The 27,172-nt window shown below is 40.7% G+C and overlaps 1 protein-coding gene across 1 annotated transcript; it reads left to right on the top strand.

The window, feature by feature from the left end:
* The first annotated feature begins 283 nt into the window (after positions 1–283).
* kcnt1a (potassium sodium-activated channel subfamily T member 1a) lies at positions 284–23,879 on the top strand. Its single transcript, XM_041058966.1, has 31 exons — positions 284–450; positions 2,732–2,896; positions 8,634–8,713; positions 9,019–9,166; positions 9,936–9,983; positions 10,383–10,431; positions 10,660–10,719; positions 11,047–11,121; positions 11,803–11,886; positions 12,213–12,307; positions 12,586–12,766; positions 12,835–12,999; positions 13,132–13,268; positions 15,283–15,346; positions 15,527–15,635; positions 15,929–16,037; positions 16,982–17,131; positions 17,536–17,765; positions 17,902–18,118; positions 18,434–18,539; positions 18,688–18,860; positions 20,701–20,772; positions 20,959–21,093; positions 21,336–21,447; positions 21,610–21,711; positions 21,913–21,996; positions 22,092–22,220; positions 22,526–22,820; positions 22,940–23,002; positions 23,109–23,193; positions 23,762–23,879. The coding sequence occupies exons 1-31, from the start codon at positions 284–286 to the stop codon at positions 23,877–23,879; spliced, it is 3,807 nt and encodes a 1,268-aa protein (XP_040914900.1).
* Positions 23,880–27,172: the final 3,293 nt, after the last annotated feature.

The following is a 27,172-nucleotide window of genomic DNA, read 5'->3' as shown; positions in this document are numbered from 1 at the left end:
ACCTGTCCTCTGCATCTCCCAGAATACTGGAAGCGTGATTTCTTCCTGCCACTTAAATGCTTTCATTTGCATCTTTCAGTTTGTCTATTTAAAGAGTTCATTAGGCAGTTGTCACTTTGCTCGCAGCCTCTTATCTGCGTAGGCTGACAAAAACTCTTCCATACCTCCAAGATGCACCTGGCAAGGTGAGGGGGGCCACCGATACAGGGAGAAATCACCCGGGCTTTTAAAAAGCGCGTCTTTCTCTCCGGGAGTCCGCTCCTTTTAGGCAGATCACCCTCCGATGCAATTAACCCAGGAAGACGACTTTGTCAAGGGGGACTCAACGCCGACCACCGCAGCTCTCCAGTCCGACGGCAGCGCCGGATCTCCGGCCAAAATGTGCAGTGAATGTTACGTGAATCAGTCATTTGTGAACGATGATGGGACCGTGAACGACCACAAGCCACGGTAAGAGAGAGAAAAACAGCGAGAGCAGACAGGCAGGAGCAACTAAGGAGGCAAACTTCAGGCATCATATGTGGAGATTAGTGATGAGCAAGTTAGTGCGTTTGATTATTGAACCCCACATTTCTCAAAGTTAACCCGGGCACAAAGATGCTTTGGAGCTGAAGGATTTGTTGAATAAAAACTCCTTATATTTCATGGAAATGTTTAAATGTTTTGTCATTCAGTGCAGTGCATGAACACACTGATCATTAGTTTTTATTAGTGTGTTTCCAAGAGCTCCATCCATCCATACACTGTCTGCTCATCTACTCCTGTCACCACGGCTGTGTGTTCAGCTGTTAGTCGGCATGCTCTCTGTCTCAGCTGCCAGGATTAAAGCCCGGTTATTATCTGCTGAAAACATGGCTGTAATACTAGCACTAATAATAAACACATTAAGTAATTTTATAATGTTGGGCTCTGCACCTGTGTGTCCTCTTGCGGACATTTGTGTTAGTTTTCCAAAAAAAAAAAAAAAATGTTTACACACGGTGTTAAAAATGAACACTGAAAGTCTCAGAGAAGACACAGAGATGTGCATTTAAATGACACATCAGCCACATGAGCTCAGCAAACAACGACCATAAAAGCTCTCACTCAACATGTTTTTCTCTGTTCTCCTCACTTGGATGCCTCAAATGACCCATAAGCGACAGAGTGCTTTATGAGATCTGAGTGGTTCTTCTTGCCAATGGGTTTTGTTTGGTTAAGCTAGATGAATCTCACAAAACCACACGGGAAATATACCCTTCATCTATAATGCAATATGTTTGACAAGCTTAATGGTGGAGTATAGCAAACATACAGACAGTGATTGAGAGAGAAGGTGGGGAGATGGAGGGAGGGTGAAGGAAGGAAAAAGAAAAGACATTTGGGGCTTTTCTGCACTCACTGTTTTTTTTGTGTTTTTTTTTGGATGATGCTTCTTGCCTCTTTGTAGATTGTAAGTTTAGCTGCTTCTTCAGTGATCTGTTTGGAAGGGACTTAAGGGACTGCATCCATGTTCACACCCAAACCACTTACACTTCATTTGAATAAATCAGTTTCACTCAGATCTGGAGTTTCTAATTCATCTCATTCCTTCAAGCGACCGAGTTCATCCTCACAAATCATCTTCTCCGAGGGTCCAAGGTAACATACCATTATATCGTACTCCTCTTTTGCATGTTACTCAGACTGTCAGTGAATTAGGTGTGAACTGGAGAGGTGACTCAACATCTGCAGGCATTCAGAAAAAAACATCAGTAGAGACTGTGCTCCTCATGCAGCTAATCAAACATTTCTGTCTTACATTTTATGGTTTGATATCAAGATGAATCTGAGTCATGGATTTATTGGTTATTACACAGGATTAATAATGTATGCATCAAGCTGAGTGATCACGTGTTGAAACTAGTGGTGGGAGGAGGACTCAGATCCTTTACTTGAAAGTACCAGTGCAACAATGGCAAAATACTCATACATTACAAGATCCTAAATCAAAAATCCTACTTAACTCAAATGGAGCAAAAAGTACATAAAATATTAAAAGTAAAAGAACTCATTTAGCAAAAAATTACATTACACATGGAATTAATCGAAAAGACAAACATTATGCTTCTGTTAATAAAGTTAATATTATCAAATGTAGTTGTGGACTATAAGAAACAGGATTATTTACACATCAGCAAATATGCTAAAATGCATGTAAACTTCTGCTTCTTCTTGTTATGTAGGTTATATGTTTGAAACGGGAACAAATGAATGCTTACAGCAACGGTAGCTGCATTTAATGCCTGAATCTGCCTCGGGGTAGTAAAACAGTTAGCATGCATGGTGTTTTAGATGAGCATATGCTGCCTGGTTCTGCTTTTCATCGTCTCTACGACTTCAGGATGCTGTTTGCAGCTCCTATAACAGAACAAGCTGTAAACAGACTGGTAAAGAGCTTTATAACAGGGCCAGTTATCAAGGCTCAGGATAGAGAATTTTCTGGACTCAGCAGAAATGCAGTATAATAGTTTGTGACTATCTTTTTTCTTTTTTTTTTTTTTTTTTAATTTGTGTATCTGTCTGTCTGCATTCCTGTATCAGTCCACCACCTGTACCTCTTTGTCCCATGTTTCCTTTCCTTTCCCCTCCTTCTCCCTTGTCCCTTTTCACCACTGCCTGTTCCTCCAGCTCCCTTCACTTTTGCACCTCAGCTGTTTTTCCCCCTTCATTCCCCTTCTGCTTCTTTACGTTTCTCCTCTCCCTCCTTCAGCACTGCTCCAGCACCACTCCAGGCAAACAGAAACAGCAGCGGGGTTATCTTAGACATCTCTACCCTTAAGATGGAACAGCAGGAGAGTGAGGTGCCTCCGCTGCCGCCCCGCTTCCGCTTCAGAGACCTGCTGCTCGGGGACCAGAGCTTCCAGAATGATGACAGGTAGGCAGCAGTGTGGATGTGAAGGGAAGCTGTAAATCACAGAAAGCATTTTTATCACTGCGGTTTGACATGAACATAAGTTTTTTTTTTCTTTCTTTTTGTGTAAAACTGTGAGAGACATACCATATTTAACTGTTAGATATATATAAAATACTGTGAATACTTTTCTGCAGTAATGATTAGTAGCCTTTCTGACAGATCCCCCACTGCCCTCTCACATGAACCCCTTCATCAACACTGACGCTGACACATCAACCTCTTATTCGTCAATTTCAACCGTATATACTTTCACTGTTCTAACACTTTGAGACCAAAATAAATCAAGGTAAAGAATCAGCAGATTAATCAGTAATGAAAATAAATGTTAGTTGCAGCACTGAAACACTTCATGAAAAGAGATTTGTAAACTCAAAATGAGTAAATTGCCAACACAAAAAAAGGACAATACATTAGGCTGTAACCAAATGAGTCTATTAGTATCTATTACCATGTCATGTCAAGTAGCAGTAGCTGTTGCTGCTGTTCAGACTATTTCCTCTGGAAAACAAAAAAAAAAAAACACTTTATTTTGACCAGATCACCTGACCTTGTCACAGATCTGTTTATTGTTTCTTGTTGCTTTCACCCAACAAAAGTGCAGATTGGATTGTCAGACCTATTTTTTTTTGCCCACAGCTGACAAATACCATTAATTGGCATTCGAGCCCACTCGACCCACCTGTGTGGCTGTGTGTGTGTGTGTGTGTGGTTGTTTTACAAGTTACATCAGAGTTACTGTGCTTGAAGTGTTTACCTTGTCTACCCCCTGCAGTCTTAGCATGCACAAGTGCAGTTTGAGTGCTGTGTTCTCTAACCCTGTTATATGGTGTAAGTGGCGTTCGGATCTTGAAAGAGGAAATGAAGCCAAAAACATGGCAGAGTTTGGGGAGCTGTCCACGGTGCTGAAAAAGATGTGGTTTCTGAAGCACGGAGGTGAAGTAGGCTAGGTGTGTGTGTGTGTGTACGCTTTTCTAAGAACGCGTGCGAAGCTTAAAAAAGTTTGTCTCGAAACATGTTTTTCAGCAACAACATTGTGACCCAATTCACAATCAGAATTTAAAATGAGCTCTCAGCATCAGTTGTCTACCTTTCCTCATCCACACTTTATCCTCTCTTTTCCTCTCGACTCTGTACTCTGCTGCTGCCTCTGAGCTTGATATAAGACAAGATCAGAAGCATCCGTCTGTTTGTCTGAGATCTGCTTCATTTGTTTTTGTCCTAGGATTCAAAACAGTGCTACAGCGGGGATTTAGATAGCTTCTGCTTCTAAAGTCCAAAACAAAGAGTCAGAAAATAACTTGAAGAAGAAAAAAACATTTGTCCCATTTTCCTGTTATTTCAAAAGTTTTGAAGAGAACTGCATTAAGCATTTTGGAGCAGTTAGTGTTGCATTCATATTTGTGTTACCTAAAGATATTTATGCCGCACATGAGCTTGGGTTCTGCCAGATGGACCACAGGAGAGTGATGATCAAATGTAATTTTAGGTGTGATTACAGCAGCAGCAAACCTTTGAGACTGCAGGGCTGTTTGTAATATTTGACATATCTATTTGACGTGGAGAAGCAAGCAGCTTTGCCAATGCTTTCAGCCAAAGGTGACCTTTCCCCAGCTGTCCTTGCAACAACCACTGTTTTCTCCTCGATAAAGCAGCCTACATTTTCAGCTTCTATTAGGACAGTTATTATCATTTTTTCTGTTGTCTCCCTGCAAATGAACCCACCTGCTGTCCGCGGTAGATAGTGTTGTTGGAGGTGACTGATGCTTCAGGTTAGATTTTCAGTGGTCAGCCTCCAGGCTTGTGTTCAGCAGCTGTCTGTGAACTCCCAAATGTCACTGGTCACATCTGCCCAGGGATCATCCATCACTCAAAGGTTCTTTCCTCAAAGGCACGAGATGCACGAGAAGAAACACACAAATACATAGAGAGAATTTCTCGTACGCGTCAAGTGCTGCAGCCTTTCTCTCAGGCTCACTCCCTCATTTATACATTCTCTTTTTTCTCCTTTCATCCATTCTTCTGCCTGTAATTACATTCTTTTCTTTTCAGTTTATTGTCTCACTTTTTTTTTCCCCATTTCAAATACCATCATTATCCTGTTTAAGGGAAGTCTTTATGGGCTAAACTTTGCAATAAATTAATACAGAGTTCATAAATGAAAATGTCACAGATTTTCACAAGCACGAGTTACACTGTAAAGGTCTTCACATGCAACTCGGAAAGCCACACTGAGTGGCTGTACCAGTGTGGGCGAATGGGGGTTCAAGTGGAGTGACCTCTTCCGGTATTTTCAAAAGCACTGACTCATAGAGGGGGTCATCTATAAATTACTACTTCAGACTCTTCGGATTTAGAGAAGACAAAAAGGTGGGAGGGATTGGAGGGAGACAGAAACAGAGCAGTGCCTCCTGCTTTGTTATTCACTTTGTTTTTGTCTGAATTTTTCCACCGAAATGCGAAGGAAAAAGCATCTGTCGTTCTGTTTCTGTCGCCTGTCACTTGTGATGCCAAAACCTCCGCATGAATAGAGCAGAGAGCAGCAAAACAGAAAGGCTGCCTTTGTTCTTTGGAGGCTACAAGTCATGGGGGTTTTAAGATTACACATTGGAAACACTTATAAGAAACAGTTAATACTGACATGCTGTTTGCCTGATGCCACCTGCAAAAAAAAGGGGGGGGGGGGGGGGGGGGGGGAACAACAACAACAACAAAAAGCTGTGTTTATCTGCAGCTGATCCATCAGATCATTCCTCCAGTATGTCACAGTGAATGTTTACAGCTCTGTCAGGAGCTGCAGTGCTGCTGGAGAGGACCATGCTGCAGCAGCCTCAGTTAGGGTTATTCCTGTCATTTCAACGTTGCTGTGGCAACAGGCCCGCGCACGACAAGGAGAGAGAGCGAGAGGGAAAACAAGAGAGAGATTGTATACATTTCTAAAAATATTCCAATAAGCACTTTATTCTCCAAAATAAATATTTCATCAAACACTAATTTGTTTCTGATTTCTTATTTTCGTGTTCTATTCACCGTATTTTAGTTTTTTTTTTTCATCAATTCATCTTCTGACAAACACAGAGCTGTGTTATTTTAGAGCTGCGGGGAGGCGCGTTGGTCAAGAAGCTTATAGTCTACTGTAGGAATTATCTGACTGCACGACGCAGCTACAGGTGTCCCGCACAAATGGATCCGAAGATCGTCATCCCGACCTGGGGCAGTACGTCCGTGGGCACTTGGAGGTCGGACCTTTTCGGTAGTGATGCGGGGCAGAGGTAGGGTCACATGCAGCAGAGACTAAGACTTTCTCATAAGGGGGCAACATGCATGTCCTAATGTCAGTACAGGTGAGCTGAATACTTTGAGTGGGAGGCGAGGGTGCGACACTGTGAGAAGTTTTTTTTTTGTTGTTGCTTTTTTTTTTTTTTTTTTTTTTTGCGGCTTGAAACAAATCCCAGTTTTCCAGTGCGTCTGCAGATAAACGGTGGATGAAGCAACTTGCGCTCGGCCTGACCAATTTGATAAGCGCGCCCAAAAACTGCTGAGGGGCACAGAAATGGCAGCGTGTTTGTTTATTCATCGTAACTAGAACCTGAAAGTAATTAATTCGTTTTATTCATGGACTCATTTGTTGTAGTGGCAACTACGACTGTGCTTATCGATGAATTATTTTCTCAGTTAATCCACACTCCTGTGCCTCATTAAGTGTTGGAAAATAGGGAAAAACTGACTCCAGTTACTTTTTTTTTTCAACCAACAGGCAAAACCCCAAAGATCTTCAGTTTAGAACAATAAGAAAATATTCAAATTTTATTCAAATCAAAATCGATTTTTACAACAGTTGCCAATAACATTTCTGTCTGCTGATTGATGGACAATTTGGGATGCAACTAACGATTATTTTCCTAATCAATTAATCTGACTTTTTTCTTTTTCTTTTTTTTTAAACCAGTTAAACCAAAAGATACTGAGACATAAGACACATAAGACAAAAGAAAACCATCAGATTTTCACGTTCCAAATTAAAAGCTGTAACCAGGTGATGTTCAGTAATTTTTACTTGAAAGGGGACATAAACTAACGATTAATTTGTTGTTGATCAACTACTTGATTAAACGATTAATCGTTTTGATGCCAAAACGTATTTTCGCGATCACAGTCAAACTCTGGTTTTATTTTAAATGCGTGAATTCACAGCAACAGGTCTCTTTGCGCTGCTGATGAACACCTCCAGTCGAACTGATTTGATAAAAGTCGGCCTGTTGTAGAGATGCAGAGTGATTGCACTCGCAGAACCCGCTCAGCCGCAATTAGTCGTTTCAGAAGATCTAATTACTCCCAGAGCTGTGCGTCTTGTTGCCTGAAACTCCGATGTGACACCGCAGTATGACTAATGTCAGAGCACTTCAGCTAGTAATTGTGTGCTCAACAGGAGCTGATTAAGGGTCATTACTTGCACCATTATGTGTATGTGTGTGTGTGTCTGTGTGAGTGGGTGGAGGGGTGAGACGGGCAGATAGACAGACAGACAGACAGGGAGCAATCTGTAGGACTCTCATATGCGACATCCAGCTCTCAGCTGAAGTGCCTTTACCTCCAGAGATCATCTCTGCCCTGCTGCTGGCCAGATGTGACAGCCTTTGTCAGATCTCATCACAGAGGATTTGTCTTTTTTGTGTTTCTGTTTCTGTCTCTGTTTCATCTCTTAAGGGCTTTCTCCACCCTTTGGTCTGGTTTTACCATCATGCAGATGTGAAATAGCTGTTACAGTGCACACCGAAGGACGTCTGTGCATCCAACAGCCCACACTGCCTTTTCCTTCCCACTGTAAACCTTTCAGCCACGAGCCAGAACTTGGGATTTACTGCAGCAGCAGTAGGAGCCGCAGCACAAGCTTCCTCAAATTTTTTTAAATTTCTCTTACACTTACAATCTCTCTTTTTATTTTCCCTTTCTGCACTCTCCTCTGAAAGGATTGTACATTAATAGTGTAAAGATTGTCCGTGTGTTGCCAAGCTACCCACCATATGATGAGTTGTGTTTATTCTTCCTGACTTCCCTCTTGCTCTCCTTCTGGGCTTTGCTCTGCTGTTACACAGTTAATCCAATTTTATGTTTTGCTTGAGTGCAAGAAAGTTGCTCACGATTTCTTACTCAAAAGCTGTTTTGTGTTTTGCTGTACCATACTGAATCAGCATATAGATCACGAGGAAAAACTTTTACTTTATAAAACCAAATTTGAATTTTACTGTCATTCTTTACTCCAACAGGAAAGTTTGTGTTCACTTATATTACATTTTATTCTGAAATTGCAGGATTAAGTATTGACAAGAATTAAAATTGAAAGGGCAAATAGAAAACTAAATGAGAAAAAGAGAAAAGCTGAACATGATATTTTGAAAAATTGAATTTAAAATAAGGGGTCAAATCATCTTCTGTGCTGTTTACAGCTGCTCTTTGGCTCCTGTGGTTTATGCTACGTGTCCCACAATAACCCTGTATAACCCTGTCTAACTGGGAACACAATCACAGACAGATAATTACCCAATTCTCCTCAGGCAAATAATTAGAAAAACAACATGAATATTCATGCTGAGTAAAATGTTATAGTTTGAAAACTTCATCTAGAAACATCTGCCTTGGCTCTTTCTGTTTGCGCTGCTGATTGTCGTGTGACAGTTCCTCTCCTTCTCTTCCCTGTTAGGGTGCAGGTCGAGTTTTATGTGAATGAAAACACCTTCAAGGAGCGTCTGAAGCTTTTCTTCATCAAAAACCAAAGATCAAGTAAGTGGATGGTGTTATTGAAAGGGTCCATTAAAGGATGACATAATGCAAGTAACACACAGAAACGTGTGCTTAATGAGACCCAGATGCATATACACAAAAAAAGTTTCTTGCTCAACAACCATAGATTTAAAGAGAATTACCACTGTGCTGCGTTTATTGTAAGTCTATACACACATACAAACACATATACAAACTTAAGTTCCTATAGAAGTCTCAATAAATCCCATTTTAACTGCACTGCTTTATGTTGCCTCTAGACAAAAAGTATTTGTCTGGAAAACATGACCAACTCTCTCCTTCAGGCCTTAGGATTCGTGTGTTCAACTTCTCCCTGAAGCTACTCACCTGCCTCCTGTACATCATCAGAGTGATGACGGATAACCCCGGGCAGGGCGCCAACGCCAGCCACAGTGCAGGACAGCAAAACGCTCCCAATGGCAACAACAAATGGTTTGTTTACACTGAGAGGAAAGTGACTAAGCCAAGTCGAGAGTTATTTCAAGTTCACTATCAAACTATACAAAACAAAAAACAACAGAAGAGCTAACATGCAGTACAAGTGATAGATTGTTGACAGAAAATCTATATCAAAATACCAACAAAGTACAAAGAGAGGATTTAAACAACACAGGTGTTGAACCAATTAACTGCGTACTGTAGGTTACACATTACAGAACAGAAGAGGTTTCAGTCCGAGTCCAGTTTCTACTGGTTGACTCCAGAGATGTTCCAACAGCTGCAGTGCTCTGAACAAGCTGCAGGCTGTGGATAGATGAGTGGGTCAGCAAAAAATGAATTACCATAATCAAGTGTAGAGATAATGCGCACATCAAAATCTCACTATCAAGATAGAAATGGTAAGATTAGGACTTTATTATGGAGGTTGTATTAGCTATCTTGGCAGTAGACGATGTGGGATCCAAGATATTTAACTGTTTTCAACCCTCAAGCAACCAAACATCTTTAAATAAATGTATGTTTTTGACTGAACAAGAATCATTTCAGTTTTTTCTGTGTTTAACATGAACAGTTAGAAGACATCCAGTTTTTACTTTCAGACAGGCGAGCATGAAGTGACTGATGGATTCACTGGGTTGAATTGGCATGTATAAAATTCAACGATAAACACTTCCTGAAGAGCATCAGTACGGATAACTTCACCGCACACATTCATTAACTTTCCATTCTGTCTCATTGTGTTCTTGTCGCTATCCTGCAGTGTTGACTGCCAGTGGAACGGATCAGTGCAGGACAGAGAAATTAACTGGTAGGTGGGATTTCTGTTAATGAGGGAACATTAGCATTGTTAGCATTATTATGTCGCCCTCAGTGTGGAGCAGTATTGTGTGTTTGCTCTTTCAGATATTTGTTTGGGAGCTTGCCTCATTTCCTGTACTCACCTTTTTACTTAACCTTGCATGTTTAGTGTTTTCATTATGAGCTTGCATATTGCTATTTGGACTCATATCTATTATCTCTTACTCTGTTAATACTCATCAAAAGATATAACAACTGACAACTTGGTCATCTTAAAGTCTTATTTTGATTGTATTTATCTCTCACCGATTCAATAAAAATAGATAATAATGAATTTCTTCTCTGATATTGAGAATATTTATTGTTAACTGTTATTGAAAGTGTTCCTGTTCTGTGCTCTGTCTGACAGGGCACTGATCTTCTGGGTGGATAGAAAGGTTCCTGTCTGGGCCATTCAAGTGAGTCACAACAGAATATATACAGAGAAAAACATTAATGAATTTAGTATATGAACTGAAGCAATCAACTTATTTGATCACCCAATCTAAGCCACAGATGGTTTACCATTCAAATGAAAAATAAAAACACAGTGGGCTTCATTCTCATGTGATTGTTTCTGAAAAGTTTGCTCTGTTATTAATAATTCATGAGTTTGTATTTATCATTTCCTGTTTCGACTTGTGCAGGTGATTGTGGCCATCATAAGTTTCCTGGAGACCATGTTACTGATGTATCTGAGCTACAAGGTAAGACACACACACACACACCCACACACATACACACACAAAACACAGACTTCAAGCACATCAGCATGATTAATACAGTCCGTACAATTAGCCATTTACAGTCTGTGAGACTGACAATCCATAAGTGGTGTAATTATCCCAAGTCATTTGTCATGGTTACATTAAGGATAGACGGTAATTACAGGATCTGGTTGAGGTGAAGGATTAAGTGGTCGTAGAAAGTGACAGACTAAAATGAAGAAATGCATCTCTGCAGTGACTCACTGTCATTGTGTGCTTGCAGATAAAAGTGTTAAAAAGTCTGTGTGTGTGTGCTTTTGATTTTAGGGGAACATTTGGGAGCAGATATTCCAGGTGTCCTTTCTTCTGGAGATGATCAACACGGTCCCCTTCATCATTACAGTAAATCTTTTACCTTGACAGCACTGAAATACCCATTGTCTTTCCTATCTGTTTTAGTGTTAGTTTTAGCAGTATGGCTTTCATGTGTTGTCTGATGTGACCTGTCTGTGACTATGTCTGTTTTTTCTAACCACATCTCTGACTGGTTAATGATATACTCTCAGTTAAGAAGGAAGGTTCACGGTAAAGAACAAAAGTGTCAGTTTTGTACTGACACTTTTGTGTCAGTACAAAACTGGCTACCACTTTATTTCATAAAGTGGTAGCCTTCAACAATAAAAGGCCGTAAGAATTATTAAGAGTCAGACTCAGTTTAATGGACACAGAAATGTGAACTATGCACTGTTTTGATAGCTAGAAACAAGAGACTGTACCTGTGCACCACAGCCACACAAAACTGAGACGCAACCATGGTAAAAACTGTTAGCATATTGACATTTGCATTTAGCACATATCAGTGTTATGGCGAAGTGCAGCATCACAGAGCTGCTATCATGGCTGTCAACTGTTGGTCTTGTTTACATAGCTGTGCAATGTTAGCCTTTGACAATGGCAACCATGAAAAGTGTTGAAGACCACACCAGTTCTCTCTGGACACAGAGAATTAAAGTATACCACTTTTAACTTTTAACCATAAAATCATATACAGTGGTCAGTTGAAGTGTTTCCCTCTCTCCTCAGATCTTCTGGCCCTCAATACGGAACATCTTCATTCCTGTGTTTCTCAACTGCTGGCTCGCCAAATGCGCTTTGGAGAACATGATTGTGAGTTAGAAGTATTGACTTAATGGTCTCTGTTAATGACTTGTTTTAAATCAATGTTTTAATTACTTTGTTAAGGCAAGACACCTTGAGTCATACTATGTCAGGTCAGTCATTCCACTGCATCGATTTATACAGGCCTTCTTTCATTTTTTATTTCATTTTACTGTATTTTATCATGTTCTGTATTTCATGCTGTTACGCTGCAGCGAGGATCCATTTGCAATAAACAGCTAAACTAATGATGTGAATATTTCCTGGTAATAATCATTGAAGGAAATGTTTGATAGTTTGTAGCTTCAAATGTTAAAGTATGTTGTTTGGTGTAGAATGATGTCCACAGGGCGATCCAGAGGACCAACTCAGCCATGTTCAACCAGGTCCTCATTCTCATCTGCACCCTGCTCTGCCTGGTCTTCACTGGGTGAGGCTGCTTCGTCAAGGATTTTATGGAGCATGCACCTGTATGAGCTGTTCAGCTTTGTCTCAAATCAATCTGTCTATAGAGGATGCTTACACTTTATGTCTTGCCATCTGGGGCAGTTACAAATAATTGCTGCAAATCATCCGTAGGATTTAAATGTTTATTGTCAGATAGCCTATCACGGTTTTATGTTGCCGAGTTCATAGTGAATAATAGATGGTGCTCATAAATGCTGACTTTGTGTTTGTTTGTTTACATGGTTTATCTAACCTGCACAGCACATGTGGAATCCAGCACCTGGAGAGAGCAGGCAAGAACCTCACCCTCTTCAATTCCTTCTACTTCTGCATCGTCACCTTCTCCACCGTGGGCTTTGGAGACGTTACTCCCCGCATATGGCCCTCCCAGTTGCTGGTAGTCATCATGATCTGTGTGGCTCTGGTAGTGCTGCCTCTGCAGGTAGGAAGGAGCTGAAAAAAATCTTTTTTTTGTGAGTTCTAGTTTTGCTCAGGTTCTTTGTGCATCAGTTTGAGGAGCTGATCTACCTGTGGATGGAGAGACAGAAATCTGGAGGGAATTACAGCCGCCACAGAGCACAGACAGAGAAACATGTAGTACTGTGTGTCAGCGCACTCAAAATAGACCTGCTCATGGATTTTCTCAATGAATTCTATGCCCATCCCAGACTTCAGGTATAGAGATTGTCAAACATGGCAGCAAAATACACACATGCATTTTTATACTCTAGGATCCACATACAGGATGTGGTAACTTTGTGACATTAACATCTTCTGCATGGTTCTTCATGTTGTGTAATCTTAAAGGATTACTATGTGGTGATCCTGTGTCCAAGTGAAATGGACCTCCAGGTGCGCAGAGTTCTGCAGATCCCTCTGTGGTCGCAAAGGGTCATCTATCTGCAAGGATCTGTTCTCAAAGACCAGGATCTGCTGAGAGCCAAGTAAGTGACAGAACCTAAGACCTCTGGGCCCACAGATGGACATTTGCTGAACTACATGGTAAACAATACACCTGTTGAACTTCAGCATGTTTGCACTGTTACTGTGTTGTTGATGATAGCATTTAGCTGAAAATGCTGAAAATTTAACTTGGTGCTTTCCGCATCTGCATCATACAGACTCAGGTAATATATTTACCTGTTTGTTTGTGTGCATAGTTGAAGTCTGCTGAATGTGCAGCAGAAATGTGAATGAATGAAACCAGTGTGAACACAGTGTGATGAATAACATGAGGACTAGCACATGTTGCTGAAGTGTTGATGATATGCTTTGTGACTGACTAAGACTTTATCACATAAATCCACCTGCTCTGAGAAATCACCCTGATTTGGTCTAATTGGTCTTATTATTATAATTACAGGTGAAACAAACCATTCTGTATTGATAACTTCATTATGAGAGATGATAGTGATTGGCCGGAACAATGACTGCGTCATTTATGGGCAGGAGGAGCAAGTATGTTATGTTTACTTTAGTGCATCATGCTGCTGATACGTCCTGAAGCTTTTTGCAAATAAAAACAGTAGAAATAAATTCCTTTTATCCTTGGTTTGACTTTGCAGTATGCACCTGAACAAGCTGCACAGCTTTGTCTGTAATGGATGTTCATATTTTATTTTTTGCATTCTGGAATTGATATAAATAATTTCCTCAAACTATGAAGCTCCCATCAGTAGGATGGGACTCTCTATTGTCTTTCCATTCCTTAATATCACCCTGGTATTCTTTTATTCCTTTCTTAGTAAATAGGCTTGTCAGATCTATTGTGGGGCCTCATACTTAGACAACATTGTAATTATTCATTCAAGCTATACCCATTTCTCCTAATACTCAGCCATTAAAAGGACCACTTTCTGTGAGGAGAACATGATCTGTCTCACATTCACCAGATAATTTGGTCGTAAAAGCTTTATGAATGAGACTGTGGAAAATTTTAACAACGATGAAAGGATTAAAAGCCCACTGTCAATCTGTATGTCAAGCCAAGTTTATTTTCGTAGCCATAATCACATGCATGTCTAAAAGCACTTTACAGAGGTACAGCCAAACTTCAGTGGTAAATCAACAGATTTTACTCAGCTAGGTCAGCTTGCTCATCTTTGATAGTAGTACACACTCTGTGAAAACAGTTCAAAGTGTCCTCTGTGGCTCTGGAGGAAGGTTTTCCAGTGTAAGAAAATAATCCCGATGAGGCTCTTACAAAAAGATGTGGCATTATGAGAAATGAAGGTTCTGGTATTTTTGGAGCTTTGGATCCATACTAGGACAAATGATCTCTAATGTTTCAGTTTGACCATTTATGCTTTTAACTCTCTCTTGCAAGTTCCCCAACCTTATGTAAGTAAAATACTAAAATACTAAAATAACAAAAAGCAAAGAAATAAAATAGAATATCAAAAGAACACAAAAGGCCAGCAGATACTCCCTAGAAAGATAAAAAGCACACATTTTAGTAAAAAAAAAAAAAAAACTTCACTTGTACAGTTAAACCTGTAGTTGAACCATATGGTATTGAACACCTTACATCAAAATAAGTATTACTTTGATGAAAATGTGTTAAATAACTGAACTGTATACATTTGGCAGGGGTTTCAGCAACTAGAGGTAGAGGACTGGGTGTGTTTCGAGCTTACATCCTGCATCTGGCACCATTTCAAATCCTCCCACACTTGTTTTGCATTCTGCACTCTCCTGGCTGTGTTAATCATATGCAAACAGTTCCACAGTCACTGCACATATACAGCATAGTACGGAGCAATTCAGGATGATGTTTCCCTGTTTTTCTATATGCAATGCTGAACTGCATAGCGAATCTGAGTGGTCAAAAGCCATTTTAGTTGCAGTTGGATTTGCTGACTCTTTTGTGTCAGGGTTCAGGATTTTTTTCAGCTGTTTTGCCTTTTTAATGTATTTTGACTTTGTTCTATTATTCGTCAACTTGTCTTGCTTCTGCAGGATGGATGACGCAGAGGCTTGTTTCATTCTAAGCAGTCGTAACGAGGTAGATCGCATGGCTGCGGTAAGAACAACAACTAGTGAACTCTCTGTCTCCTTATTAATCATGAAGTGTCATTTATTTGTTTACACGAGCTCAGCTCATTAAGGCTGTCTGTGTTGAAGCTAATTACTAAGTAGTTAAAGGAGATTAATTTCAAAATGCGAGAGTGAAAATGCATTATCTTTGACTGTTTCTCCTCAGGACCATCAGACCATCCTGAGAGCCTGGGCGGTGAAGGACTTTGCTCCAAATTGCCCCCTTTATGTCCAGATACTCAAACCTGAAAACAAGTTCCATGTTAAATTTGCAGGTGAGATGCACCTTTGCATTCACATCACACATTCAAGAAATACTTTTAAGACATTTTCTGAAATACACATAACACGTCAGTGTTAACAGCTTGTTCCTCTGCCCTGGAGTGGCCCAGAAATCAGTTATTGAAGGTTTTAAGATGAAGCTGAGATGGAGTAGGTTATCTTAGCTTAGCTTAACACAGAGAAGACTTAAGTCAGGTGGAAAGAGCTAGTTTGACTGTCAAAAGTTGACAATGAGCTATTGTTATACATGTTGTTTACTGATCATCTCATTTTCCTTTGTTTTTAGACCATGTTGTGTGTGAGGAAGAGTTCAAGTACGCCATGTTGGCTCTCAACTGTGTTTGTCCTGCCACCTCCACCTTGGTCACGCTCCTTGTACACACCTCTCGTGGACGGTCAGTCATCTTGCATAACAAGGCCTCCTCAGGCTTTTTGATTTTTCATCAGTGTGATCACAAAGATCAAATTTCTTCACATGTTCACGTTCATGGTCCAGAAGTCTGAGAAAGTGGTGTCAGATTTTTGGACTCCACCGTAGCTTCCATAAGACTGACACGGAGTAGTGAATAAGCCCAAGCAAAGACTGAAGTCATTGTGGAACTCAGCAGGCGGCAAAGAGAAAGAGGGCATTAAACCAAAAGGGAGAACAGGCGGCACCTACATCGATTTTTTCAGATATGTTCCCTGTAAAACTGTGTGAAAAGCTCTTTAGTGGAAAAATGATTTTTCACAGCATGCAAATGGATGACTTTTAAAAGCTTATGTCAGTGGCTGAGGGAAAACGTCTTTAAAGGGAATCAATGGGCTTTAGCTCTTACTGTGTTCCTGACAACTCTTTAGAAAGTGAAGCTCTATGTATTTTCTTCAGACAAAGGCATACAGGCTTTCAGATTGCACACGTTACTGACTCTGTGCGTTCATGCTAATGTTTGCATCACGTGTGGGTGTCTTAGAGAGCACAATATGAATTTAGAGATATGAATCTCATCATAGATGATTTATAAGTCATCATATGTAAATATTAAATATAGGTATTAAAAAGCAAGTATATAAACTGCTTCCTTGAGCATCTCTCATAGCCCATTAAACTCCATCACAGTGCTTGAGCTGTTACTGTAATTACAGGAAGTCATTACAAAGGGCATATTATAGCCAAGGCAACTGACTGACAAATGGATGAAGCCGTCTGCTTTCATTAGATAACCCAAGGGACCCAGCTTGACCTGGAAGGTCTGGAGGATTTCCCTCTTCAGAGGCTCCATGTATTAGCATATGTGGTACATTTCTTATCTTACTGAGCTGCTTCCCATTTGATTGTATTTTCTCCAAATGAATGCAGAGAAGGACAACAGTCTCCGGAGGAGTGGCAGAGGACGTACGGATGTTGCTCCGGCAACGAGGTCTACCACATCCGACTGAGCGACAGCAAGTTTTTTGGAGAGTATAATGGCAAAAGCTTCACATATGCCTCCTTTCATGCTCACAAGAAGTGAGTTGACATGTAAGCTAAAGCATCTTGTTCGTTAGGTCGTGGATTTGACCTGGTATCATCTTGCGTAATAAAGTACAGCAGCCAAATTTCTATTGTCTCATCTTAGTTGAAGACTTATACAGATCTTTTTTTTTTTCACTAAAAGTGATATCAAATATGTCACTGTCCAGACTGCAAAGACATTTGCTATGCTGGAGTATTGTCTTGTTCTTGTTGTTGCTATGCTAAGCTAAACTAAGTTAATTCTTGATAAAGAAATCAATTGAGGGTATTTCCCAAAATGCTGAACAATTCCTTTGAGCCTCAAGCATCAGTTTCATAGCTATGGAGTAATGACACGGTTTTGGTGTCGGATATTTACCCCCTGAGTATATGTTAACAACAGGTTATGTGATGTCCAGGTACGGCGTGTGTCTGATTGGTATAAAGAGGGAAGACAACAAGAGTATTCTGCTGAACCCTGGCCCACGCCACATCATGGCTGCCACAGACACCTGCTACTACATCAACATCACCAAGGAGGAGAACTCAGCCTTCATCTTTAACCAGGAGGAGAGGAAGGGCCGTCCTGTCGGGGGAATCTACGACGGACCCTCACAGCTTCCTGTTCACAGCATCATCGCTAGCATGGGTGAGACAGGAAGGGGAATGTGATAAAATGCTCTTGTTGATGAAAGAGGTCTGAAAGGCACTGCTTAATTTGGTTAAACTGAGGAGATGCTGTTTCATTGCCGGTGATGTAAAGCTCATGTGAATATATTTCACAGGTACTGTTGCCATGGATCTTCAAAATACGAGTCCACCTGATGTCTCAGGTGGTAAACTGGTCCCACCTACAGTGAATGGGACAGGGAGCCGCCGGCCAAGCATTGCTCCAGTTCAGGAGCTCGCCGACTCCTCCTCTATCCTGCCATGTGACCTCCTCAGTGACCAATCAGAAGATGACTCCGTTTTCACAGATGAGAAAGACCACTCATCAACTGAGTAAGGATTGTTTGTGTGTACATTAATACCTATTCCTTAAAAAACCTAGCCACAAAGAGTCAGCAACCAATCCAATAATAATCCAATAGAGTGTAGTTTATTTAACTTACTTCTTAAGATTTTGTGAATATTTTACCCAGCATGCAGCTGAACTTTTATGTACTGTTTGCTAATTTCCAAGGCAACATGAGTAAATGAGTGAATTCTGTATATTCTGAAAAGAAATCTTGCAAATGTAAAAACTCTGAAAACCAATTCTGAGCACAGTTTGTATCTATGAAATGTGTCATTCATGCTTTTTGGATTTGTTGCCAGGTATGTGAAAGGTTATCCCCCTAACTCTCCGTACATTGGGAGCTCGCCCACCTTGTGCCATCTGTTGGCTGAAAAAGCCCCGTTTTGCTGCCTACGACTGGACCAGGTGGGCAGTCGCTGTTCCTCCAACTTAGTCACTCAGTTACTTACTGCCTCCATCATTCCTCACTGTAAATTCCTTCCCCTGTTTCTCTGTCCTTCACTTGATAAAAGGAAAACAAAAATACCTGTCTTTTTTTTTGTTACCTGTCCAGGGTTGCAGGCACAACAGTTTTGAGGATGCTAAGGCTTATGGTTTTAAAAATAAGCTCATCATTGTATCTGCCGAGACTGCAGGCAATGGTCTCTATAACTTCATAGTGCCTCTCAGAGCTTATTACAGACCCAGGAAAGAACTCAACCCCATCGTCTTGCTGCTGGATAACGCGTGAGTTCACCTTAACACACACATATAACGCACACATTCCTTTCTTCCCCCTTCATTGTCTTTCACCATGTCACGGTGGGAAATGTTATGTATGCTAAGAGCTCACGTCAGCCGAGCACTTAGGACAAGGCTGTGGAGGTGGGACGCCATTGTCGGCCGTGATGTTAGGTTACTGCTGTTGCTCACAGTGACGGTGTGTTTTGAGCAACAAAGAAAATAAAATAAAACGCTGCTCTCTGTAGCTCCAGACAGTCACCATGGCAACTTGCTTTGCCTTGAACTTGAATAATATATATTGCTACAGGGGGAGAAAAAGATGGAGAAAATGATTTCTTTGGAGAACACCAAGCAGGCTTTCATCGACAGCCCTGATGTGTCCCTTTTCAGCCCCCACATGCGAGCTCTCAGGACTCTCAGAGAAGCACGCACACAACAATAAACTCTCCCTCCATGCAGCACTCTCTCCCTCCTTTCCTATCGCTTTCGCACACGCACTAATATAAACACCCACACACTTGGATATGCAATTCAGGCACTTACGACAGCCTTGGGTCTCTAGTCAGCAGGACTGGGCAGATGCATAAAGTAACGTTCTGTCAGGGGTGGTGTTGGAGGACGGGCAGTAATAAAGCGACTAAATCTCTGAGTGTGCTGAGCAACAGATGGACTCGGGAGCCTAAAGACACACAAACTAGGAAGCTGAACTACCGTAGAGGCTCCTGAGGCCTTGGTATGTACCGTTGTACATCATCACTTTATAATCACAGTGTATTTAGTGTGTTCTAGGCTAAAAATCTTTTTTATGGACTTTGTGGGATTCAAGTGCTGGAGAAGAGTTGCTAAATGGATTATAGATAAATCATTTTCCAAAACTGACACTGATATACACTTTTCATAGAGTTAGCTCTTTAATTTTTATTTCTGTTTCTTGCCAAACATTTGGCCCATTCCAAACATCAAAAGTCAAAAGCAAAACAACAAATCTTCTTGTAACACAGATACAAAACCAAAAGAAAAACCATTAACCATAACATGCATTATTGACCAAAGTTTCAAATAAATTGTGCACCAAGCACCATGAGAAGAAAGAAAAGAAATGCTACAAGTCCAAAGTTTATCTTAAAGGACTTTGTTACTCATTGTTATGGTGAGACTAGGAATCAGGCCAGGACCCAAAAGCAATAACCCCCAAGACAAGCTAGGAGTAAACCAAAAATCACTGGAAGTGTCCAGGGCCAGGGAACAAAACTCAAACAACCAAAAATCATCCACAAAGGAGAAAAACAAACTAAACAAAAATACAAAAGTCTATACTTGAAACAAAGGAAATCAAGTCCATGAGGTGGGGGAAAGAAAATACAGGGCACAGGTATGGGAACAAACACAGGGAAGACACAGACTCAGGAACACATTCAGGCATGGACACAAATTCACCAACAAGGATGCAGGGAAATAACGAGACTTAAATACACCAGGCAATGGGCAACAGGTGAAACAAATTAGGGCGAGGCAGACAATCACAAATGGAGGGAAACAAGACAAAGACAGGAAGTAGAACAAGACAAGATACACAAGGGCCATGATTTCAGAATAAAAGTCCAAAAGAGAGTTCAAAACATAACCAAAAGGGTACAGACAACAGCCCCCTTAGGGGCTAGTCATGACACTCATCTTTCAGGCTTTTTCCAAGTAACTGACAACCTTAAATTTTTACTGCATCATTCCATATTTAAACTATTTCTTTTTTCTAATCATGTATATATATTGTGTGGTTTCGTATAAAAAGGACAATAGAAAGCAAAATGGAACAAATTTTCTAAATCAATTATGTTTCCAATAGGCCAGATAATCACTTTCTGGAGGCTATCTGCTGTTTCCCTATGGTCTACTACATGGCTGGGACCATAGACAAGTAAGGGTGTCATATCATCCTCCGCTTTTCATTAAATTTTTATTTTATATTTCATTTATTTTTTCATTAACATATCGAAGAGTCTGTACTTCTGTGAGATGTAATTTAATGTACACTTCTCAAGTTGGTGACCTGTTGTTATGCTCATCGTGTGTGTGTGTGTGTCTGTGTCTGTATGTGTTTCAGTCTCGACAGCCTGCTGCAGTGTGGCATTATTTACGCCGATAATTTGGTGGTTGTGGATAAAGAGAGTACAATGAGTGCTGAGGAGGACTACATGGCTGATGCCAAAACTATTGTCAATGTACAGACGATGTTCAGGTAATTTAATAATTTTTTATCATAATACTTGTATATTATTCATAACATAGTTTTCATTTTATCACATCAGTTTATTGACTCATTGGAGGCTCAATACATCTGAGCAGCAGTTTGAGCAGCAGCAGCATTTGCTAAAATGATTTTGAAAGTTTGGTAATAAATTGTGATATTTAGTCTGATTCATGTTTTTCCTTTTTATTTATTTAATTTTTTTTTTTTTATCACGTTCTCTCTTGTTGCAGGTTGTTTCCCAGTCTCAGCATCATCACAGAGCTTACTCATCCATCCAACATGAGGTTCATGCAGTTCAGAGCAAAGGACTGCTATTCATTGGCTCTCTCCAAGCTGGAGAAGGTAAGACATAGCAAGAGGGCTTACAATGAATCACATAGTATGAATTATAAACATGAATTGTAAAGAGAAAATATAACAGATTTTTATCAGTAGTGTTTTTTTTTCTTTATTATATTTGATATTTCCACCAACTTTCTACACTTTCCTGGTTCTCCTTGACAGAAGGAGCGTGATAAAGGCTCCAACTTGGCCTTCATGTTTCGCCTACCCTTCGCTGCAGGCAGAGTGTTCAGTATCAGCATGTTGGACACTCTGCTCTATCAGGTTAGTACACACCTACAGCTATGCACTGAGCCTCAGATGACTCTTTTCAATGCCAGGTGAAATGAATGGATGTGTTTTATAGCGGCAGAGAAACAGTATCAGCATTAGCAACATTAAGCAAAAGTGCCCTCTTGTGTTCAGTCACTGTTTTTCTGATGTACACTGCGTTATAAAAGTGATTTTTCTGTGATTCCGTGTCAGTCTTTTGTGAAGGACTACATGATCCTTATTGCAAGGCTGCTACTAGGACTGGACACCACTCCAGGATCAGGATACCTCTGTGCTGTGAGTAACACAGCTACAAGAAAGGAGAGAAGAAAGAAATGATCCGAAACAGAACCAATGCTCTAGCTGACCTGTCCATTGATCTCTTGTTCCAGATGAAAGTGACTGAGGAAGATCTGTGGATTGGCACTTACGGCAGACTGTTCCAGAAACTCTGCTCCTCTAGTGCCGAAATTCCCATTGGGATCTACCGGACAGAATCCCACATTTTCTCTACTTCTGAGGTGAGAGAAGGACACTGTGAGCTGCATCAAGCTAAATGTCAAATATTTATTTCAAATCAGCTGGTGGTCGCTGGTTCATAGCAGAATATAGAACAGGACGGTGCGTCTGTAGTCATGCCAGCAGCTATCTGAGGCTGTAGTTAACAATAACAGTGAAAGACGCACTCAGTTCTTCTGCTTCAGGAAAAGTAGAAATACCACAGTGCTGAAAGACTCTGTAACAATATAATGCCCTGCATTCAAAACTTTAAGTAAAAGTACCAAAAGTAAAAGTACTCATTAAAACATCCCTTGCCCCACCCCAGTCTCAGGTGTCAGTCAGTGTCGATGACTGCGAAGACACGAAGGAAAGGGGGGACGAGTCTCGCAGCAACGAGCAGTCAGATCACCCCCTGCTGAGGAAGAAGAGCATGCAGTGGGCGCGGCGGCTCAGCAAGAAAAGCATGAGGTGGCAGGGGGTGAGCCGGGACTCGAGCAAGGACCACGCCCAGCGCATCGCCCAGCAGCGCCTCAACCTCTACCGACGCTCTGAGAGGGAGGAGCTGTCTGAACTCGTCCGCAACCGCATGAGGCATCTGGGCCTCCCCACCTCGGGATATGGTGAGGGTGGACTCAACTTGAACCGAGAAGTCAAACAACTCATTTATTTCCTTTCCCAGGCTTTCATGTCTGCTTCTGCTTAACAGTTTGCCTGTTTCTTGTCTAACTGCTGTTTGTAGAAGACCTGACTAATCTGACAGCCAGTGACGTCATGAACCGAGTCAATCTGGGCTACTTACAAGGTAAACATTTAAGTCATGTCCCATGGCAGGTAGGAATCAGACTGTAACATCATCATGCAGCTGTGAGTGTTCCACTTTGCTGATTGTGGCGTGGCTTCTGTTTCAGATGAACAGAATGATCATCAAAACACCCTGTCGTATGTCCTGATTAACCCCTCTCCTGACACCAGGCTGGAGCTCAACGACATTGTGTAAGCATTACAGATGACACAAGACTTTCATGTGTGTTACTGTCAGAAAAGAGTCCAAGTAATAGTCAAAGTAAAATAGTTTCATGAAAAAAAAAATGGCAAAACACTGATTTTTCACAGGAGATTTAAATGAAATATTTAAAGGGAAAAACTCATATAACTGTCACTATAATTTACTATAACTGATTATAGTTCATTGGTATGAACTATAATCAGTTCATACCAATGCAAAAAAGAATATGCCCTTCCATATATTTTGTAGCGTCTTATTTTGGAAAGACACAGGAAAACAACTGAGTGTGCAGGGCACCTATCAGTATCCATGATGACGGCTGTTTCCTGCTCATGGTGGAGAGCAGCGAGTGCATCCCACAGTTTACTTGTTTGTATAGTTCCTCTTCTTTAACCCTGAGAGCCCTTTGTGGCTAAGAACGTGACTTCTGTGGTGAAGGGTTGGTGAGGAGGGATTGGTTTAGGAGAGCCCCTGAATGCAGTGCTCCCGTGTGAGAAAACTCAGTCCTTCATCTGCCCTCCTGCCCTCCCCCCACGCCCCTTCTCTTTTGCACAGGTACTTGATTCGTTCGGACCCTCTGGCTCACGTCCCTGAGGAACCACCTGTCCACAGCAGCAGCCTGAAAGAGAGACATGAGTCCAGCATAGACACCAGAGAGGACACCCAGCTCTGATAGTGTGCTGACCTTCGCTGGTACACTCCTTCCTAATCACCTCTTTCAGTTTTCAGGGGGGGTCTGGTTGTGTCCACACAGGTCCAGTATGACAGAGGACATTTTGTGCTATAATGTTCCAGCACTGCAGTCTACCACTGTATAATATGAGTGCCTACTGTTTGGCAGATGATGTTTGACGTCATCTGTGACATTTTCATCCTCTCGCCACAGACACTGTATGTGAGAATAGTGTATTCATTTCTGTGAAAGCTCTTTCCGATGAGCAGTCAGGGACGCGCTTATTAACAAATGATTCAACTAACTGAGGGGATTTTAACCAGGTCCATCCCAACTTCAGTGTTCTCCATGGTTAGAGTTAATCTGATTCACCAAACAAAAGAATTAGCCTCACAGGGCAATCCTTACGAGTGCCACTGTCATTTGAACCTCCTACACTTTGCAGTGAATTGTACGCTTTGTTTCCGCTCTTTTGGGTTCTGGGTCCCTCAGGAAAAGCGCAAGTTGATAAGATTTTGGGCCTGGGATCTATCCATGTTTTCTTTACTTTTTGAAAGGACCAGAAATCAGATGCACATATTCTAAATTTCCCGGGAGCCCATACTCTCACCTATTTACCATAAATCATATAAAATCAAACATAATCTTCAACACTATGTGACTTAAATAAAATATCTGCATTTCAAGCTTTTATTTAAAGCTTATTTTTTGTAGCTGAGCCATAGAGGTAGTTATTCAGTTGTGTAGAGGTCTACAAACAATGGTGGTTACTTACATGTTTGCTGTAATTTCTTAGGTTGGATGAGGTTTTTTAGCTTAGTTCAACCCCTTAAATATTCAATGCCATATATTCAATATTGTGCCATTAAAGGATTTGTACTGTATTAGTAATCAGACAACCTCATTTTACCTTCAGCGCTGCTCAGTAATTTGTGGTTGTTTGGGTGAGGTATGTATTTCTAAAATGCTACAGCCTGCACACAGGAATTTCTGATTGCGACTCTTTGACTTCATACATATTTAAATGTTGAAAATGTTTGTACTTGAGTTTCATTTTATTTTAATTTGCACATTAAAGTGCTATATTATGAAAAAAGCCTGTGTCTTAATATAGACAGGTGTGTTGTCTCAGTCATAACCACACAGTCTATTGTAATGGCAGGTAAATTTAGCGCACAGCAGGAGAACAGAAGATTTGTCATAGTTAACAGTCTAAATGGAAAGCAGAGGACAACATAAGTGCGAAGACCTCAGCTTTGCACTCATGTATGCACAGTTCTGTACTAAAATATGCTGTATGAAAAATTAAAAAAAAGCTGAAATAATGGGTGAAATAAAGGGTGACGCTAATGGAAAAGAGGTGGGAGAAAGAAAAAAGGGTGAAACAGTGGTGATGTAAAAAAAAAAGAAAGGATGGAGCTGTGTGACTAAAATAACAGGGGAGCCACAGGAACTGGCAATCAAGACCGGAGGTCTAATCAGGCAACTAAGTGAAAACACCTGTGTGATTTTACTGCAGGTGTGTGTGTGTGTGTGTGTGTGTGTGTGTGTGTGTGTGTGTGTGTGTGTGTGTGTGTAGCTTGATATGCAGTATGTGGGAGATCAACAGCAACAGAATGGACAGGTAACGGCACATTTCTGCAAATTTTCTTAAATTTTGTTTAATTTGTAAAAACACTGAAGTGTTAAAGCAAGCTGTGGTTTTACTGGGGAGGGGGGGCCAAATGTGAGACAGACACTCAGCTTTCTCAGCCAAGAGCAGTGGATCTTCTTATGGATTAAACAAACAAGATGTAGCATGTTAACTCGTAACAGCCTATAATGAAATGAAGGAGCTCTGGGTGTGCATTTCACGCAATCTATTTTTTTATAAAAAAAAAATTATAAATGAAACAATCAGTGGCTGATCAAGAAAGTCAGCAGATTAATCCATAATGAAAATAATCAATGGCTTCAGCTCTGCTGCATATAAACAAATTAGCTCAACCTCAACCAGCCGCAAGAGTAACATTCTGCTCACACATTGATGCACGAGCAATAATAATCTGGATGTGGATGTCGACTAAAAGAGGTGTGTCAAACAGGAAGGCAGATGCAGTGGTACGGGACAGATGCACAAACTAAAAACACAAAAATGCACACAGACCACTACGACTTTAGCAAGAAAACATACCTACAGGTAGTTGCATTTTATTATATTTCTTCAAAATAAATAAACGACGTAACACAATGAAATAAGACTGATAACATCTCTGAAAGCCTGTGACAGAATAAACCTCAAAATAGTGCCTGCTTTTTAGTAAACATAACTTGTACATAATGTACAAAAAATACTACTCAAAAATGTACAAATGCAGCAAACAAATATCAAGTATTGTGCAGTTTACCCCCCCCCCCCCCCCCCCCCCACATTATACCAGCTGCTGACAGTCAGTCATTACAGGGATATTACTCGTGTTGAACGCAAGAAGCTACATTAAAATCTCACTAGAATCCAGTGAGCAGTTAATGAACAGCAAACAGCTCAGTGGCATATCTCAGTTCATTTTGGTTCAGAAATATGAGCCAGTCAGGGATCTCAGATGGCTCCTATGGGTGGTGGAAGTTAATACAGTATAATGCACTACTGATAAGGTATAATGCACTGAGTCTCAAAAGTTTGTTTGGAATAAATAATAATACAATTTACCCTCCCATAAAAACATTATTTCTCCTCCACTGTAACAGCAGCTTCCAAATTAAAAGGAAAAAAAAAAGTTTTGTTGCTTTGCTCTATTGTTCTGTTGCATGACAGAAATTTTAAAGCATAATCAAGAGTAAACATTCAGAGCTGGATGCACAAGAGGTACATTCAGCTCTCCCTTTCCCGGACACAAATTACTCACACACTTCCCCAAACACACTAAACAGAAAACAAGACTGAACATTACCACTCAATAACATCCATTCCATACTTACATTAAAAAACAGTTTGCTCAAAGCTCCCTCGTCATAAAAGCACTGACCAGTAGAAGTTACTGGTGGATAAACAGTGGCTCTGTATGTTGAGCCTGGATTAATCACAGCAGTAGGGTAATTTTTTTTGCCAAGCTGAAATAGCAAACTTTACTAGGCATTATCAAGTGATTGTTCATCACTGCCTGTCTGTAGTTGCACTTGGTACCAGTAGTAATACTTGCTACTGTGAGTAGATTCAGCAGTATTCGAATCCACGGTCCATTTCCTCTTCACTGCTACATAAGAATCCGTCATCAACAGTGCCTCATCAGTGTAGGACGTACCCACAAATTAAA

This window comes from Toxotes jaculatrix, chromosome 16 (genome assembly GCF_017976425.1).
Source record: "Toxotes jaculatrix isolate fToxJac2 chromosome 16, fToxJac2.pri, whole genome shotgun sequence".
NCBI classification, from domain to species: Eukaryota; Metazoa; Chordata; class Actinopteri; family Toxotidae; genus Toxotes; species Toxotes jaculatrix.
The sequence above is the reverse complement of the archived record's forward strand: the minus strand, read 5'-3'. Positions and strand labels throughout refer to the sequence as shown.